The sequence below is a fragment of the Nipponia nippon genome, unplaced genomic scaffold (assembly GCF_047370975.1).
Source record: "Nipponia nippon isolate SJK-2023a ecotype South Korea unplaced genomic scaffold, ASM4737097v1 scaffold_1, whole genome shotgun sequence".
NCBI lineage: Eukaryota > Metazoa > Chordata > Aves > Pelecaniformes > Threskiornithidae > Nipponia > Nipponia nippon.
In genome coordinates this window covers 130,213,770-130,227,871 of record NW_028262290.1, presented here as the reverse complement: position 1 = coordinate 130,227,871, position 14,102 = coordinate 130,213,770, and the positions used below count along the sequence as shown (strand labels likewise).

The window sequence follows — 14,102 nt, the reverse complement described above, 5'->3', positions numbered from 1 at the left end:
GCCTTGATGCGTATACAAGTGTATTTGTACACAGCTTCACATGCACACTCACGCACACACAGTACAATAGAAAGAGATATAACGTATATATTAATCAATATTTTCGCTGCGCTTATTTTACTTATACAGAACTCGAAGTGGAAGCATTTTATGGCAGCTACTTTTCTCTAGAGTATCTATTTATTTTTTCCAGTGCTAAGAAATGCGAATGTGAATTACGATAGCACAAAAGCGGGGACGAAGATCCCCGAGTTAATACGGCAGACACTTTTCTTTTAATAAAACAAAACCAAAAAAAAAAAAGGAAAAAAAAAAAGAAAGAAAGATCGACCCAAGCCCACGAAGCCCCAAGAAATGTAGTCCATAATTCAAAGCCCCTTCAGTGTAGAGCTGAGCTCACCGAAACCTCAGTGTAAGCTCAACGGGAACCACAGAAATTCGCCTGCTCCGAAACCTCTTCCCTCGCTTCCCCTGAAGTTTAACGCCGAGTTTTTACTTTAATACTAGTAGTGCAGATTAGGCAGTTTAGCGGCATTTTAAAAAATCTCCCTGCAATTCATCTTCGCTTTAACTGCAAGTTTATACCCAGGGTTTTATACAACGATTTTTTAAAAGGATTTTTCTTCTTTTTGCTATTTAAATATCTTATCCATGCGTAAAACTTTTTTTTCTCCCCTGCAGACCACAAGCTCCCAAACACAGCATAACGAGACGGCCCGTCGTAGTGGGAGTTAGCAAAAACATAAACCCGAGATTTTCTAAAATCTCTCGTATTTCTACGATATGAACATTTCTAATTAAAAAATAAAATTAAAAAAAATCACTCGCTTATCTCTTCTCACACACGCACGCCAGGGACACTCGCCCACACACAGATGCTCACCTCAAATATTTAAAAATCTGGGCCATTTCTCTAATACTTTAAGCAACGCCATCTACGCTTTGGAAAGGTGGTTATATACATACACGCCTGTAGCTCGAAAGCCAGGACTTCCACATATATTAAAGAAAGTCACAGATGATTGCAAATGTACATCTTTTAACCAAGCCTTTTGGGAATTAATAGACTGTGACAAACCTATAGGATTTTAGTAGCAGAAGGAACACAAGGTAAATAATAATAGTAATAGCAAGCGCTAAGGAAAGGCCTGGTAGCGTTTATTAAACGTGGTTCTACTCCCCTGACTTTTCCTCTGTTTCTTCGCTGCTGGGCTGTGTGGAATTTATGAATTTGTTTTCCTTTTTCCATTTCATCCGCCTGTTTTGAAACCATATTTTAATCTGGCGTTCAGTAAGGCAGAGAGCGTTTGCAATCTCAATACGTCGTCTTCGGGTTAAGTATCTGTTAAAATGAAATTCCTTCTCTAACTCTAGCGTTTGGTATCTGGTGTAAGTTTGCCTCCCTCGTCTCCCATGAGTTCCATATACTGTACCTGTAGAAGTAAAGACAAAACGATCGCATTGGACAGGGCCCAGTGATTTCAGACCAGAAAGAGCGGTTAGTATATTCTGCCTCCTTTTGCAGGCACAATCACGGGGCGGGGGGTGGGGGGGCTGCTCTGGTTTCCTGGAGGCTTTTTTGGTTTTTGTTTTCGGGTTTTTTTTGTCCCTCTTTTCCTTTTCTCCTGCCTGACCAGCTGTAAATGCGGATGTGCGGCGTGCTGGCGGTGGTGGGGGAACGGGGATACAAAGAGGCTTTAAGGTGGACCTAGGGAAAGTGAAGTGGGTAGCACCCGTGTGAATCGCTGAGCAGTGTCTACCCTCCGCGTGTGAGAGCCTGTGCGCACACACACACGCACACACACGCACACACACGTGTGCGACCCGGGCAGCTGCACGCATGTGTGCATGCGTGTGTGTGTGCACGCACACGCGGGTGTGTTTACACAAACATGCTCTATTGCCATGGCTGTGACTACAGAGGGTCTGTAATTTAAGTATAATTATAGACATCAGCTAAAGATCATAGAAGAGCCTTTGCCATTTGCTCCGGAATTTATTGCCCTCGAATGCAAAGCAGCATCAGAATGGTCTTGCTAAAAGTTCAACTTTCCAAAAAAGAAATGCGACCCACAGTCCAGCAAACATAAACTCGGGAGGAGGGAAATCATTAGCAAACACTGGAAGGAAACGTCTTAATACGGGATTATTAGAAATAAGTGCCACCCCAACACAACCTCCCCCCCCCCCCCCCCGCCCCCAGCACGACTCCTGGACAGAATAGTTCAATTCTGTGAAGTTCACTTGTAAGTCAGAGAAAATCCGCGATGCCATGGAAGTGCGCCCACGGCCCCAGAAACGTGCTCTCAATATCCAATACTTACAGGCTAATGAGCTGGGGGAGGGGGGCGAGGAGGAATGTGCCACAAATGCATTGGATCCTCAGTACAGAGGGCATATTCCCCGCATCGCTCTCTGACAATGAAGAAGTGGAGCAGAGGCTTTGGGGTGGCTTTAGGAGAGTGGTGAAACTGCTCTGATCCTTCCCCCCCCCACCTTTTTTTTTTTTTGCCTGCTTCCTAAGGATTCCCCGGTAACTTTCACCAGTGAACCCACAAGCTGGGCTCTCGGCCACCGTTCCCAGGGTGCCAACGTGCCAGTTCTAAAATAACCTGGGAAGGTTTCATGTTACGCATTAGCCCCGCAGGAACCGTGTCTTCCCAGCAGTCTGGACTTTATCTAAGAACCAAAAAAAAAAAAAAAAAAAAATCTTGGGGAAAGAAACTTTTCCTTCCTCCCCCCCCACCCCCCCCGCCCTTGATTGCACCGAAATGCCTTACCAGCGCAGGAGTTCATCCGCTGCATCCAGGGGTAAACAGGGCTCGTGTACTTCCGGTCGGTGCCTTCGTCATTTACAATTTTGGCTTGGACGCCGCTGGATTTGTACTGTTGATCGGGAGAAAAGTGCAGGTAGTCCCCCGGCCCCCTCTGTTTGCCACTGCCGGAGGGAGAGGCGCTACTAATTTCCTTGTCCGAATAAAAACAAGAGGCTCCGTACTCATAGGAAGCCCGATTGCAAGCAATGACGCTGTTGGACTGTTGGTAGAAACAAGGTGAGGTGTAAGTCTTGTCCTGCAGGCTGCTTGCCCCGTACGAAGCCGGAAAATGCCTGAGAGCATCATAGCCCGCCGGGTAAAGGGGGATCTGCCCGAGGAAAGAGTCCTGGCCCCCGGGCAGGCTCCCCGGGAAAGTGGGATTCACGAAATAGGAACTCATTTGCTCTCCCCCTCTCCCGGACCGTGATTTGTTGTGTATTAGTACATCTGGCGATAACTATTAGGAGTCATCGAAGTGGTTTGTTTCTGGATGGCCGAGCGCCAAAAGCGACAGCAGAAAATAGGAGCAGCTGACGGCGGGGCGGCCAATGGGAGCGCGCGCGGCGCCCGCTCCCCCGGGGCCGCCGCCACCGCGCCGCCAACTTACCGGCAGCCCCGGCCCCGCCGCGCCGCCCCGCGCAGCCCCGCGCAGCCCCGCGCAGCGCCGCGCGGCCCCGCCGCCACCGGCCGCGCCCCCCGGGCGGCGCCGCCCCTCCGCGGGAAAAATATTCCGGTCATAATCATCATCATAATAATAGCAGCGGTAACAATTCCCGGCAGGAGCGGGCAGCGCGGGCGGCGTGACAGCGGCGGAGGGGGGCACCCCCCCCGCCCCCGGCGGCTGGAGGCGGGGGGGGTGCGCCCTTAAAAGTTGGCGGCCCCACGACAGGCGCGTCGCCCCCGAGGGAGCCGCGCAGCCCCGCGGGCAGGGTGGGCGAGCAGCCCCCGGCTCTCCGGCGGCGGTGGATGCTGCGGAGGGAAAGTTTGGAGCGGAGGGAACACGTGAAAAGGGGAGCGGAGCCCCGCGGAGCCCCCAGCGGGGGGCGGGGGGGCGGCCCGGCCTCTCTCCGTTTTGCCACCGCGATGCCACAACAGCATCCAGGAGTTTTGGGACGATTTTTTTTTTTTTTTTTTTTTTTCGGAAAGCCTCCGCTGAGGCTTGCCTTCGGAGCCCGCCCCAGCGCCGAACCCAGTTTTTGTGAGAAAGGCTAAGGCGTCCTGCGTGGAAGAGGTCTCGTATCTTAATGAACACCCCCATAATTAAGGCGGAGGTCGTGGCTGGGGCAGGAAACGGTGGCCTTCTGGGCAGGGGGATTTTTCTTTTGCACCGAGTGCCCGAGAAGGCCCCGGGAAGGGCTGGGCGGGCTCCCGGCGCCCCCCGAGCGGCCCAGATAAAGTTCCACGTGTCTCTTCTCCCCCAGTCCCCCCCGCCAGAGTCGAGCCGAGGGAATCAAACGTTCAAATTCAAAAACGAGCCAGTAGGACTATTCCTAATTAATAGAGCCCCGCTAATGAGTCAGCAGAAGCCAATCGGTTTCGTTGTTGCTCCGAACAATTTGATTAAACGCGGATGTGTGTCTTTAAGAGGGAAAAAAAAAAAAAAGAACCCCACCATGAAACAAACATTTCCACCTTCAATTTTCAACATGGCAGTTACCCCATAGCGGAAATATAATTCTTGGCCCAGGGCAGGGACAGTAACAGTAACATCAGTAACAGTTTCATCAGTAACAGTGCTGATGAAATTCGCTGAGACGCTTTTTAATTCAGCCGTAACCCTGCAGTTCCTGGAGATAACATGAGGTTGTTCATTCCAAGCTGTGTTTACTCATAATCCGTGCCCATTACAACAGATTGAATAGCCTAATTTTAAACGCGCTCTGACGGAAAGTGACATTCGGGCGAGCCCCGTTTCCTAAAGTGGCTTTCAAAGGCGAGTTTTGTTGGTGTTGAGAGACTATTTGTCTCATTTCCGGGGGCAGATTACGATACCTATAAAACAGTAGTGAGTTAAAACATCTCTCCACAATAGTTTGTATTGTTCGCAGTCTCAGCTGGACTTTCACATTCAGATGTTGATTGCCTCCAATTTTTTTTTTTTGTTCCCCCCCCCCCCAACCTCCTTAACCTCTTCAGGCCGGCTAATCCATAAACACACCTGGTAGAATTACAGCTCGCTCGCTGCGTGCTTTGGGAGGTCATTTCAGAAACGTCTGTTTCCTGAAAGCCAGCCTTCTCCAGAAAAAAAAAGTTTTTTTACCCCGTGAGAATAGAGTTTCAAAGGGAGGGAACGCCAGCAAACAAGCACACAGCACGCTAAATACAAAGAGGTTTGAAAAAGAGCAGATTTTCGCCAACACAGGTCAGAACGAAAACGCACCGTGAAAAATGAATACTCGGGACACGCGAAACCCACCGGCCGTACTTTAAAAAGTTGTGGCCAGGCAGTCTTTTGTTTCAATCCATCACAACAGAGACCAAAATAAAAAAAATCGCACCAGGCTTAGTCATATTTACATTTTATAGCATCGGTTACAGACTGATTTATTCCCTCCCCCCTTCTTTCTTTCTCTTTCTTTCCTCTTTTTCAAGTTGTTGTTTGCGTCCAATTCAAACCGTCGAAAGCCCGACCGCAGGCAGCGAAAACATTTCTTCGTTGATCCCGTAATATTAAAAGGACTGGAATGTGCACGTTTGCCCGGCGGGTCGTGTTAGAGTAGTTACAGTGACAGCTAAACAATCTGCGCTGCAATCTCCGCTTCACTCACATTCAGGCGTCCTCTCCGCTCCTCCCCCTACCCCCAGAAACCCCCGAATTACAATAATCTGTGACCCCCAGGCTCTGCCGGGGAAATGCCCTGCCCGGACACATTTCGCAGCAGTTTCCCTTCACCGTTTCCCCCCCTGGAAAGCAGAAAGCCAACCGCTGCATTTTGCCACCGCCACAAAGTCACACTTTGCGATAACCCTGTATTTCAGCCGCCTTTTATTTGTTTTCGGACTTCCCCGCAGCCCCAGCAGCCCCTCCGCCCAGCGCTTCGCCTTCCTCCTCCCGCCGAAAACCCGGCCGGCGCCCCCAGCCGCCCTCGGATACAGGTGCGGGGGCAGTTGCCCTCTGAAGCTTAAAAGCCTCCTTCTCCTCGTATATAAAACCACTTACAAATCCTTCCCGTGCTCGGCAGCGTCACCAAATCCAACCTTTAACTAATAGCTCCTAATCCAAACAGTTTGGGCAAGGCGAACCGTTGTTTAGACTGGCGGGGGTACCGGGAGCCTGGCCGGGGGGACGCGGGCGGGTCCTCCCCAGCCGGCTCCCACCGTGATATTTTACAGTTGACACACACCGAGGTACAAGCGGAGGGGAAGGGGAGGGGGCAGAGCCGGTCCTGACGGAATATCTTGCCCGGGGCAGGAGGGCGAGCTCCGATGCTCCCGTAGGAAAGGTAGGCCGGATTTCTTTCTTTTTTTTTTTTTTTTTTTTGGCTTTTATTTGGGTTTCCCCCGAGCAGCGCAGGCTCCCAGCGCTGCCCTTCCCAGGGGCTGCGGGGGCCGCTCCGCGCCCGCCTCCGCCGTTCGGCCACGCCGTGGCAGCACTGAGCACCCACGGCCCCGCAATAAATAATCCGGCGCTCACTGCAGCTCCAGTCCGGCGGATACCGCAATGCAATGCAAATGCAATGCTTTATCAGCCCGGCAGCACAAGCAGAGCCCGGGGCCAACACTTAAAGCACTCCGAGCCCTTCATTCGCCATGAGGAGGCGGCAGCGGAGCCGGGCGGCGGCGGCGGCGGCGGCGGGGGGTCTCGGGGTCGCCGGTCCCCGGGGCCCCGCTCCCCGCCGCCGGCACACACCGCGGGGCACCGGCCCGCCAGCCGCCGCTCCCCCCCGCCCCAGCGCCGCACCGTAACAGTCACAACAAGGAGAGAAAGGGGGGAAAGAAAAGAAACAAAAAAAAAAAAAAAAAAAAAAAAGCTCCGTCTCCGGCGCTGAAATCGGTTTTAGCCGCTGCAAAGCCCGCTCCGCGCAGCCGGGGCGCGCAAGCTGCCCACGCCGGGAAGCGCCGGGAACGCCGCTCCGACGGACCCACGGAGGGGCACGGGGATTTTGCAGGCAGCACTTGATCCGATAAAGAAAATCAAAGACACATTCGCGCTGTTTCCCCCGTCTAGAAATAACCTTTCCCCTGGACATGCCGGGGGAGCCGGGAGACATTGTGCTGACTGGTGGTTTTGCTTTCTTTTTTCTGAAATAGTCAAAAATAAATTACATCTAAATTTCAGCTGCCGCGAATGAATTTTAAGTTAATGCTGCGAAATAAAAACAAAAATAATGTTTGGGGGAGTTTAAATTTTTTTTCCTCGTGCTGGAAAAAAAAAAAATCCCCTCGGATTGATGCTGTAAACCTGAATTCTTAGAAAATAACCTGAACGTCACAGCAACCCCCTGGCAAATGCAAACAGAAATAAACTTCGCAGGAAAAAAAAAAAAATCCACGGCTTCCTTGCTAAAGAATAGAAAGTAGACATTTTATTTAGGCATATTTTTGCATGCACTGGTTAAGTCGAAATCAACTGAGCTGCAGCCACCTCTATTTTTGGCCGGTAACATTTCCATTTGGTTTAATTGCACATGTCTAATATTTAAACGTATTAAACCATGTTTCCCTGCTTACGGTAGTGTCATATACATTTCTCACCTTTTAGGTTCTGGCTCACAGGAGCCCCTGCGACTTTGACAGCTGTCGCTTTGGCTGCACAGGAGACGAATCGCCCTCCTTTTGGTGCCAGAAGAAGCAGGAAATTAGCCAGGTTGCAAGTTGAAAATCTGCCACGCCAGTGCTTTGAATCCAATATGCCACACCTTCCAGCGGGGGAACTGGAAATTGCCATCCCGGATCTGTGTTCTAGGCGGCTGCTTATGCCGAACCTCCGCACACTTTGTTCACTATTGCCTTACAAAGAACAAATGAAATGGGGATTGAAAGCCAGAGAGATCCGAAGCAGGACAGAGCTCAGCAAAAGAATGCGGCTCTATTCTCGCAAGGGAAATTATAAAAAAGTTCATGTTCACGGTTACCATCCACATGACCGACGACGACCAATGGAAAAACCGAACAACTCATAAAGTTGTATTGCAAAGTTGTAAATTTTCATAAACAACAACGGATTTATGGCCTTTTCCTCATCACTAAGAAGAGGCAGGTCTTAGAGAGGCGCCATCTTACCACAGAGGCAGCCCTGGAGTTTTTTAAAAGACCTGGAGTTTGTACCAATTTTATTAAAATTACAATTAGCACGTTGATCAGGAACGGAGTGTAGTAGAAAAAGGGAACTTCTGCGCAAATGATGCTCTGGTTCTACCTGTATTTACCCGGCCGAATAAAGGGACTTTTCGGGAGAGCTTTTTTTTTTTTTTTTTAATTTTTTTAAAAGATTGAAAATATTAGATCTCCTTGACTTTACGTGGCACCTGGCAAAACCGACACATTTTCTAAAGCGGGGCGATTTTTCCCCTTTTTAATGCCACCCTGATGCCCCCCGAAAGCCGCACACGTACCCGACCTGATCATTTACATTTGGAAGTTTCGCATCGCACTTTCTGTTCATTACCCAATATTATTTCACTGAATGCGATTTCGGCTTGGTCGCCGGCCGCCTGGACTGGGTTTATGATTGCAAGAGGACACGGGCACACGGTGGAAGGAAGCCCTCCCATAAAGAAGGCTTTCCGCTTTATTAATCAACTGCGCTAGGGAAAAAAAAAAAATCACGAAGTCGAGATAGAGAAATTGACTGATTCCTATCAATTCATCACCTTGGAATTTTTTTTTCCCCTCTAATTACGGGGAGGGGGGGGAGATTTATATGGTCTAATTTCTTTATTTTTCTGTGTATATTATTTTTGGATGCTTCCTTCGAACTGTTTCCCTAAAAAAAGAAACACAATTCATTGTCAACAAGCATATTTATTTTCTGTGTAACATAAAACACATTTATCGTGGGAGATACTTGAACACGGTATCACTTCCAAAGAGAGTTCACAGACATTTTTTTTTTCCACTTCCAATACTTACACGGCATATCCAAATGTTCACAACGAACACATCGAAACACATTGTAACATACAATTTTTGAATAAACTTTAGCCAAACCTTCAAGACGGATTTATACAGAGTTCTTAACAATACATCATGCTACAAAGTTTCCAAATTAATTACATACTTCCCAATTTATGACATGATCTTACAAATGAGCTCCAAGACGAATATAAATGACAAAAAAAAAAAAAAATCGTTCAAATATACAGTATCTGCTATTGTAGGAAAATTCACGGTATTACATATTAACACGTTCGGATAATCAGGACAAACAGATTTTTTTTTTAAAGGTGGTTACATGGTCATTTAAATTCACTTTTCAAAGAACACTTTCTGCTATATTAAGTAAGATCAACCTAGAATAAGAAAACGGCCTTTAGCAGAGGCAGCCGAAGGTAGAAGCCAACGGGAGATATTAAACCGCTTTGTACAATATTGGCGTGTGTTTGCTTCCTCACTCGGAATAGTAAAGAATCGAGAACAAAGATATATTGCAGCATATGGTTTTCATTTATAATTGCTTTGGAATAAATATATTATTTTAAATTTAAATATATTCAGCCTTTTCGGTACCAAATTCTATACCAAAGCTATTGATGCGTGCTTTTCGAACGACTACACTTACATTTCTAAAAGCATTTTGCGATTCACATTAGTAATGTTATCTTCTTTTGACTACTAAAATACAGTATACTTTCGAAGATAGGTAGGCGGAGCAAGATATATAGGTAGTCTGGAAAATAGGTAGTACAAATCATTGCTGTAGATTGTAGTGGTTTGTGGAACATCTTCCTCCCCCCCCCTTACTTGCTGTTTAACCTTTTGTTAGTGTAGCTGTTAGTTATGATACTTTTCTAACAATAATAATAATTAAAAAAAAAGACAAAAAAAAAGAGAAGTGCAGAGCTACTTATTCAAAATTAGGTAGTTTTTCTTAATGTGAGCCTAATGCACTTTTCCCCTTACACATGATTGGGACTCTTGAGTCAGGTAGTTACTTCGGAAGGTCACGGTTTACTATCTGTGCAAGCAGCAGTTCTCCCACTGAAATGTCCCCTGGACAAACCCACCCAGGTTGGGGTGAACGAAAAAAACAAATGATTGTAGGATGCTCTTAGGAGATATTACCGAACGGTTCGGCACAGGGCAGGTTTGGGGAGTACGGGAGAGTGGAGAGAAGACTGGAAAACCACCCCAAGAAACGTTTTCATGTTTGCAAACGCTCGCTTGCAAGATGATTATTAAAGGGAACTGATTTTTTTTTTTTTAAATAAAAACAGTGAGTCTTTCTTTTTTTTTTTTTTCCTTTAAAGGGAGCTTTTCCAACTGTCATGTGCATACGTTATACTAAGAGATCGCTTCCTCGAGTGGGACTCCTTAGTCCTCCTCCTCTTCGTCTTCTTCCACTTTCTCGACAGAGGCTGCTGCTGACGTGGGCTCGTTGGGAGCCGGGGTGCCGGAGCTCTCTTCCTTGTGCTCCTTCTTCCACTTCATCCTCCGGTTTTGGAACCAGATTTTGATCTGCCTCTCCGTCAGGCAGAGGGCATGGGCGATCTCTATCCTCCGCCGCCGAGTCAGATAACGATTGAAGTGGAATTCCTTCTCCAGCTCCAGGGTCTGGTAGCGGGTGTAGGTCTGGCGCCCTCGCTTCCTATCTGGACCTGAAAGCAGGCAGACACGGCCAGGAGTTAGGCAAGAGGAGAGGTGGAAAGTTTTCTCTTTTCAGTTTTTCCTTTTTTCCTTATTGTTATTATTTTCAAAATAAATAAATAAACAGACAAACAAAAAGCGGCCGAGCGAGAGTGACTGGTCCCCTTCTCTCACTTCCACCCGCCCCCCCACTTTGCCCTAACAAAGACATTTCAGCCACACGACCTGCCCTGCTCAGGCAGGGCAAAAATTAAGTTGCTCGAGACCTAGAAAAAGTGGAGAGAAAGCATTCAGGAGAGGAGGTGGGGGAGGAAATTGCTTTTGGGAGGAGGAACTTTCCCCCCAGGCGATGTATTTCCCTAAAACCTTCCAGACTTTCGCGTTTCGCAAGGGGAAATAAAAAGCTGGAAGGCTGGGCTGTATTTATTTTATTTTCATGTCGGGGGCTCCCTCCAGCCCCCCACCCCACCCCACCCCGCCTGGATCGTAAACAATACATCGCATTTAGCTCCAGAAGAGAGCTCTCCTTTTTCACGCACTCTCCCCCCCCCGCCCCCCCCCCCGCCCCGTTTTCCTGTTTAGTACATTTCTATAGATCCTTATCTCCGTGGAAAAGGGCAGGGGGGGACGAGACTGGCACGTCTCGGCAGCGTGGGCTGGCAAAGTCCTCAGCAGCCCGTCCCCCGCTCCTGAACGCCCCTCTCCCCTCCGCCTTCCCCAGCGAGCGGGATTTTTTTTTGCCCAACTTCGGCAGAGGGCAGGGGAGACGCTTACCCGTGGGGGCTCTGGGAGCCCGCAGCCAACTCTCCACATTTCTATATCAAACAGCGCAAATCAACCCAATGCTAAAATTCCATAGCAAATGGAGTTAAATAAATTTACGAGGCTAGAACCCATTAATTGGGCAATAAAAAGTTTTATGATACTCATTTACATACAATGCCACGGGCTTTCTACGCAATGGCGCCTCGGCTATAATTAAAACCATAAAGGCTGTGCTGACAGTAATTCTGGCGACACGCTTTGCCTGGCTGCCACGGCTCCGAGCCCTCTCCGCTCGCCCCTACCTGAAGACCTCATCCAGGGGTATATCCGGAAATTAGGCTCAGCCTGGTTGTGCAGGTTGCTTTCCTCCGCTTTCTCACAGCTGGGTTTGGTTAGCTCATTGCAGAGGACGGGAATGTTCTGATCAAAAGAGGAACAATGCAGGTTGTAGGCATCAGAGCCCAGGCTGTATCCGGAAGAGAACGGGCTTTGATATATGGTACTGTTCACATTGTACAAGCCGGGCATGGAGGAGGCGAAGGCACCCGCGCCTGGTCCATAGCCGCTTCTCTGGGAGTTGCTTGCAAAGGAGCAAGAAGTAGGCTCTGCATTTTGGAAAAGAGAAGCCCCCGCCGTATATTTGCTAAAAAGCGCATTCACATAATACGAAGAGCTCATAATTTTGACCTGTGATTTGTTGTCCGGCAGGCTTCAGTGTCGGTTTTACGAGGTAGCGTGATATATGATAACATTACACCCCCAGATTTACACCAAACCCCATTTTCTTTTGGACTGAGCTGCCTCGAGCACGTGACCGGTCATATGACGCCGCCCGCCAATCCCCGCCCGCCTCACAGGTGGTGCCGGCCGCGGCCCGCCGGTGCCCGGCCATGGACGGGCCGGGGCCGGGGCCGGGGCCGGGGCCACCGCCACCGCCGTGCCCGGCAGCGCCCTCCAGCCGCCGCCGCCGCCCCCTCGCCCCCCGACGGCGCCGCTGCTCGGGGGGCGGCGCTCGGTCCCCGGGGGGGAGAACACCCGCCCCCCCCCCAATGTGGTCCTTTAGACGGACGGGGGGGGCGTGTTGCAAAAATAAAATAAAATAAAATATAAAGTTTAAAGGAGGCTGCTCGTCACCCACGCCTTGTTTGTTGGTTTGTTTTGGTTTGGGTTTTTTTTGTTTGTTTGTGTGTTCTTTTCCGCAAGGGAAATAAGCGGGGGTTACACCGCAGCGGGGTTTATGGGGGTACCCGCCCGGCCCCCGCCGGCCCTGAGGGGCTGCCCGAGCCTGAAAAATCACGGCATCCCCCAGGAGTGAGCCCCGCCGGTTTACCCCCTAGGAAAAAAACACAGTCACCCTCCCGGAAAAAAAAAAAAAAAGAAAAAAAGAAAAAGAAAAAAAGAGGGGAAAAAACATAAAAGCAAGGACTCAACTTTCTGAACGCCCTAAAAAGAAAAAGAAACAAAAAATACAAAATAAACCAAACCCCCCAGAGTTGAAGGAATCGCCTACAAACGGCTTCAAATCTCAGCCGCCTGGTTAATGCCCCTTTTACCTTCCCGCCCTACGTACCTTACAGTCCTAAGCGTGTGGCGGCAGCGGTACGCTCAGATGACGGGGAGCGTTGCCGCTTTTCTAAACTCTGGGCTCCCCAACAATGCGAATGGCTCTCCATTGAGGATGCTGCACCGTGCCCTTCCTTTAAACGGATCGTAAAATGAGTTTCCTTCCCTCAGACAGGGAGTCCTGGTAAAGACAGCTTTTACTGCCTGCCTGTATTGCACATCATAAACTGGAAGGAGCACAATGGAATTGCCCCGGAAATTCTCCTTTCAATTATAGTTTGGTGCCCTGTGTACAAAGACTTTCTCACCAGTTAAAATTGTTCTTGGCGATATTTCGCACGGACCCTAAACTTTACGTTTTGTAAACGTGGGACACCCTCTCCCCCAAACACACCTCCAACACACACACACACACACACACACACACACACACACACGCACGCACGCACCCTTTGGGACTCTTTACGCGCGGTTATTGCAGCCCCATGAATATAGGTTACCGACAAGAAGCAAGTAAATTTTCTAAAGCCAGATCCCTGAGATATTGCTACTTCAGAGCATGCAAATGTGGCGGCTGCATGTAGATATTTGCCAAGTGTTAAGTACGTGAAAACGCAGTTGTTATTCGCAGGCGTAAGGGAAGAAGTTGGCGAAAGAGCCCCCTTCGGTTATTTCTTCCAATTCGCCAATATTAGACAATATCCCTGCGGTCGCAATCGCGATGTGGGAACACGCCGGCAGAAGAGGCTGCTGGAAAGGAATAAAGGCCCAAGAAGTTAAACGAATGCGAAGCAAACAAGACGACGACTAAGAAGATCAAAGAGGCTGTAGTAGATGACATTAGACCAATAAATTGCTCCTCTGGTGACAACATACCAAGATGCAAGAAGAAAGAAACAGCAAATATAACCAATGTCTAGACTTAAATATGGATAGCGTAGGACCGAATAGATTAGCTGGGTGCTTGTATTTCGAGCTCTCCGATTCTGTACAATTTGCACGTGTACGTCTTTTTCTTTGCGTGTGTGTGCTTACTGCCACCACCTTTTTTTTTTTTTTTTCTAATTTGCTTTCAGCTTTTTTTTTCCCCTTGCCAACCCTTAAGATTTCTCAAAGATCTTCACTGAATAAATCTTAAAAGGACCCTCAGACATGGGTCCCCGCCACCTTATTTACTTCCCCACCGTCCGCGCGTTAGGCATAACGCTGCCT

General features: G+C 48.8%; 3 protein-coding genes across 9 annotated transcripts in view; all 3 read right to left on the bottom strand.

Moving 5' to 3' along the window:
• The window catches only part of HOXA3 (homeobox A3), a 46,947-nt gene extending 37,423 nt beyond the window's left edge, over positions 1-9,524 (bottom strand). For all 6 annotated transcript variants that reach the window (XM_087772512.1, XM_087772517.1, XM_087772527.1 and 3 more), the window contains exon 1: positions 7,512-9,524. The gene's annotated coding sequence lies outside the window, so the exon portion shown is untranslated. The remainder of the gene's footprint in view (positions 1-7,511) is intronic.
• On the bottom strand, positions 1,138-3,396 carry HOXA6 (homeobox A6). The gene is made up of 2 exons (XM_009466493.2): positions 2,781-3,396; positions 1,138-1,433 (listed from the first exon to the last, which is right to left on the bottom strand). Exons 1-2 carry the CDS (start codon positions 3,214-3,216, stop codon positions 1,174-1,176), a joined length of 696 nt encoding a protein of 231 aa, XP_009464768.1. The 5' UTR covers positions 3,217-3,396; the 3' UTR covers positions 1,138-1,173.
• A 155-nt stretch (positions 9,525-9,679) lies between the features above and the next one.
• HOXA7 (homeobox A7) lies at positions 9,680-13,079 on the bottom strand. 2 transcript variants are annotated; one of them, XM_087772647.1, is made up of 3 exons: positions 12,898-13,079; positions 11,630-11,932; positions 9,680-10,573 (listed from the first exon to the last, which is right to left on the bottom strand). In XM_087772647.1, exons 2-3 carry the CDS (start codon positions 11,853-11,855, stop codon positions 10,290-10,292), a joined length of 510 nt encoding a protein of 169 aa, XP_087628773.1. In that variant the 5' UTR covers positions 11,856-11,932; positions 12,898-13,079; the 3' UTR covers positions 9,680-10,289. The 2 variants fall into 2 exon arrangements, with proteins under 2 accessions (XP_087628773.1, XP_009464766.1); XM_009466491.2 differs by lacking the exon at positions 12,898-13,079 and having other exon boundaries at positions 11,630-12,128.
• Positions 13,080-14,102: the final 1,023 nt, after the last annotated feature.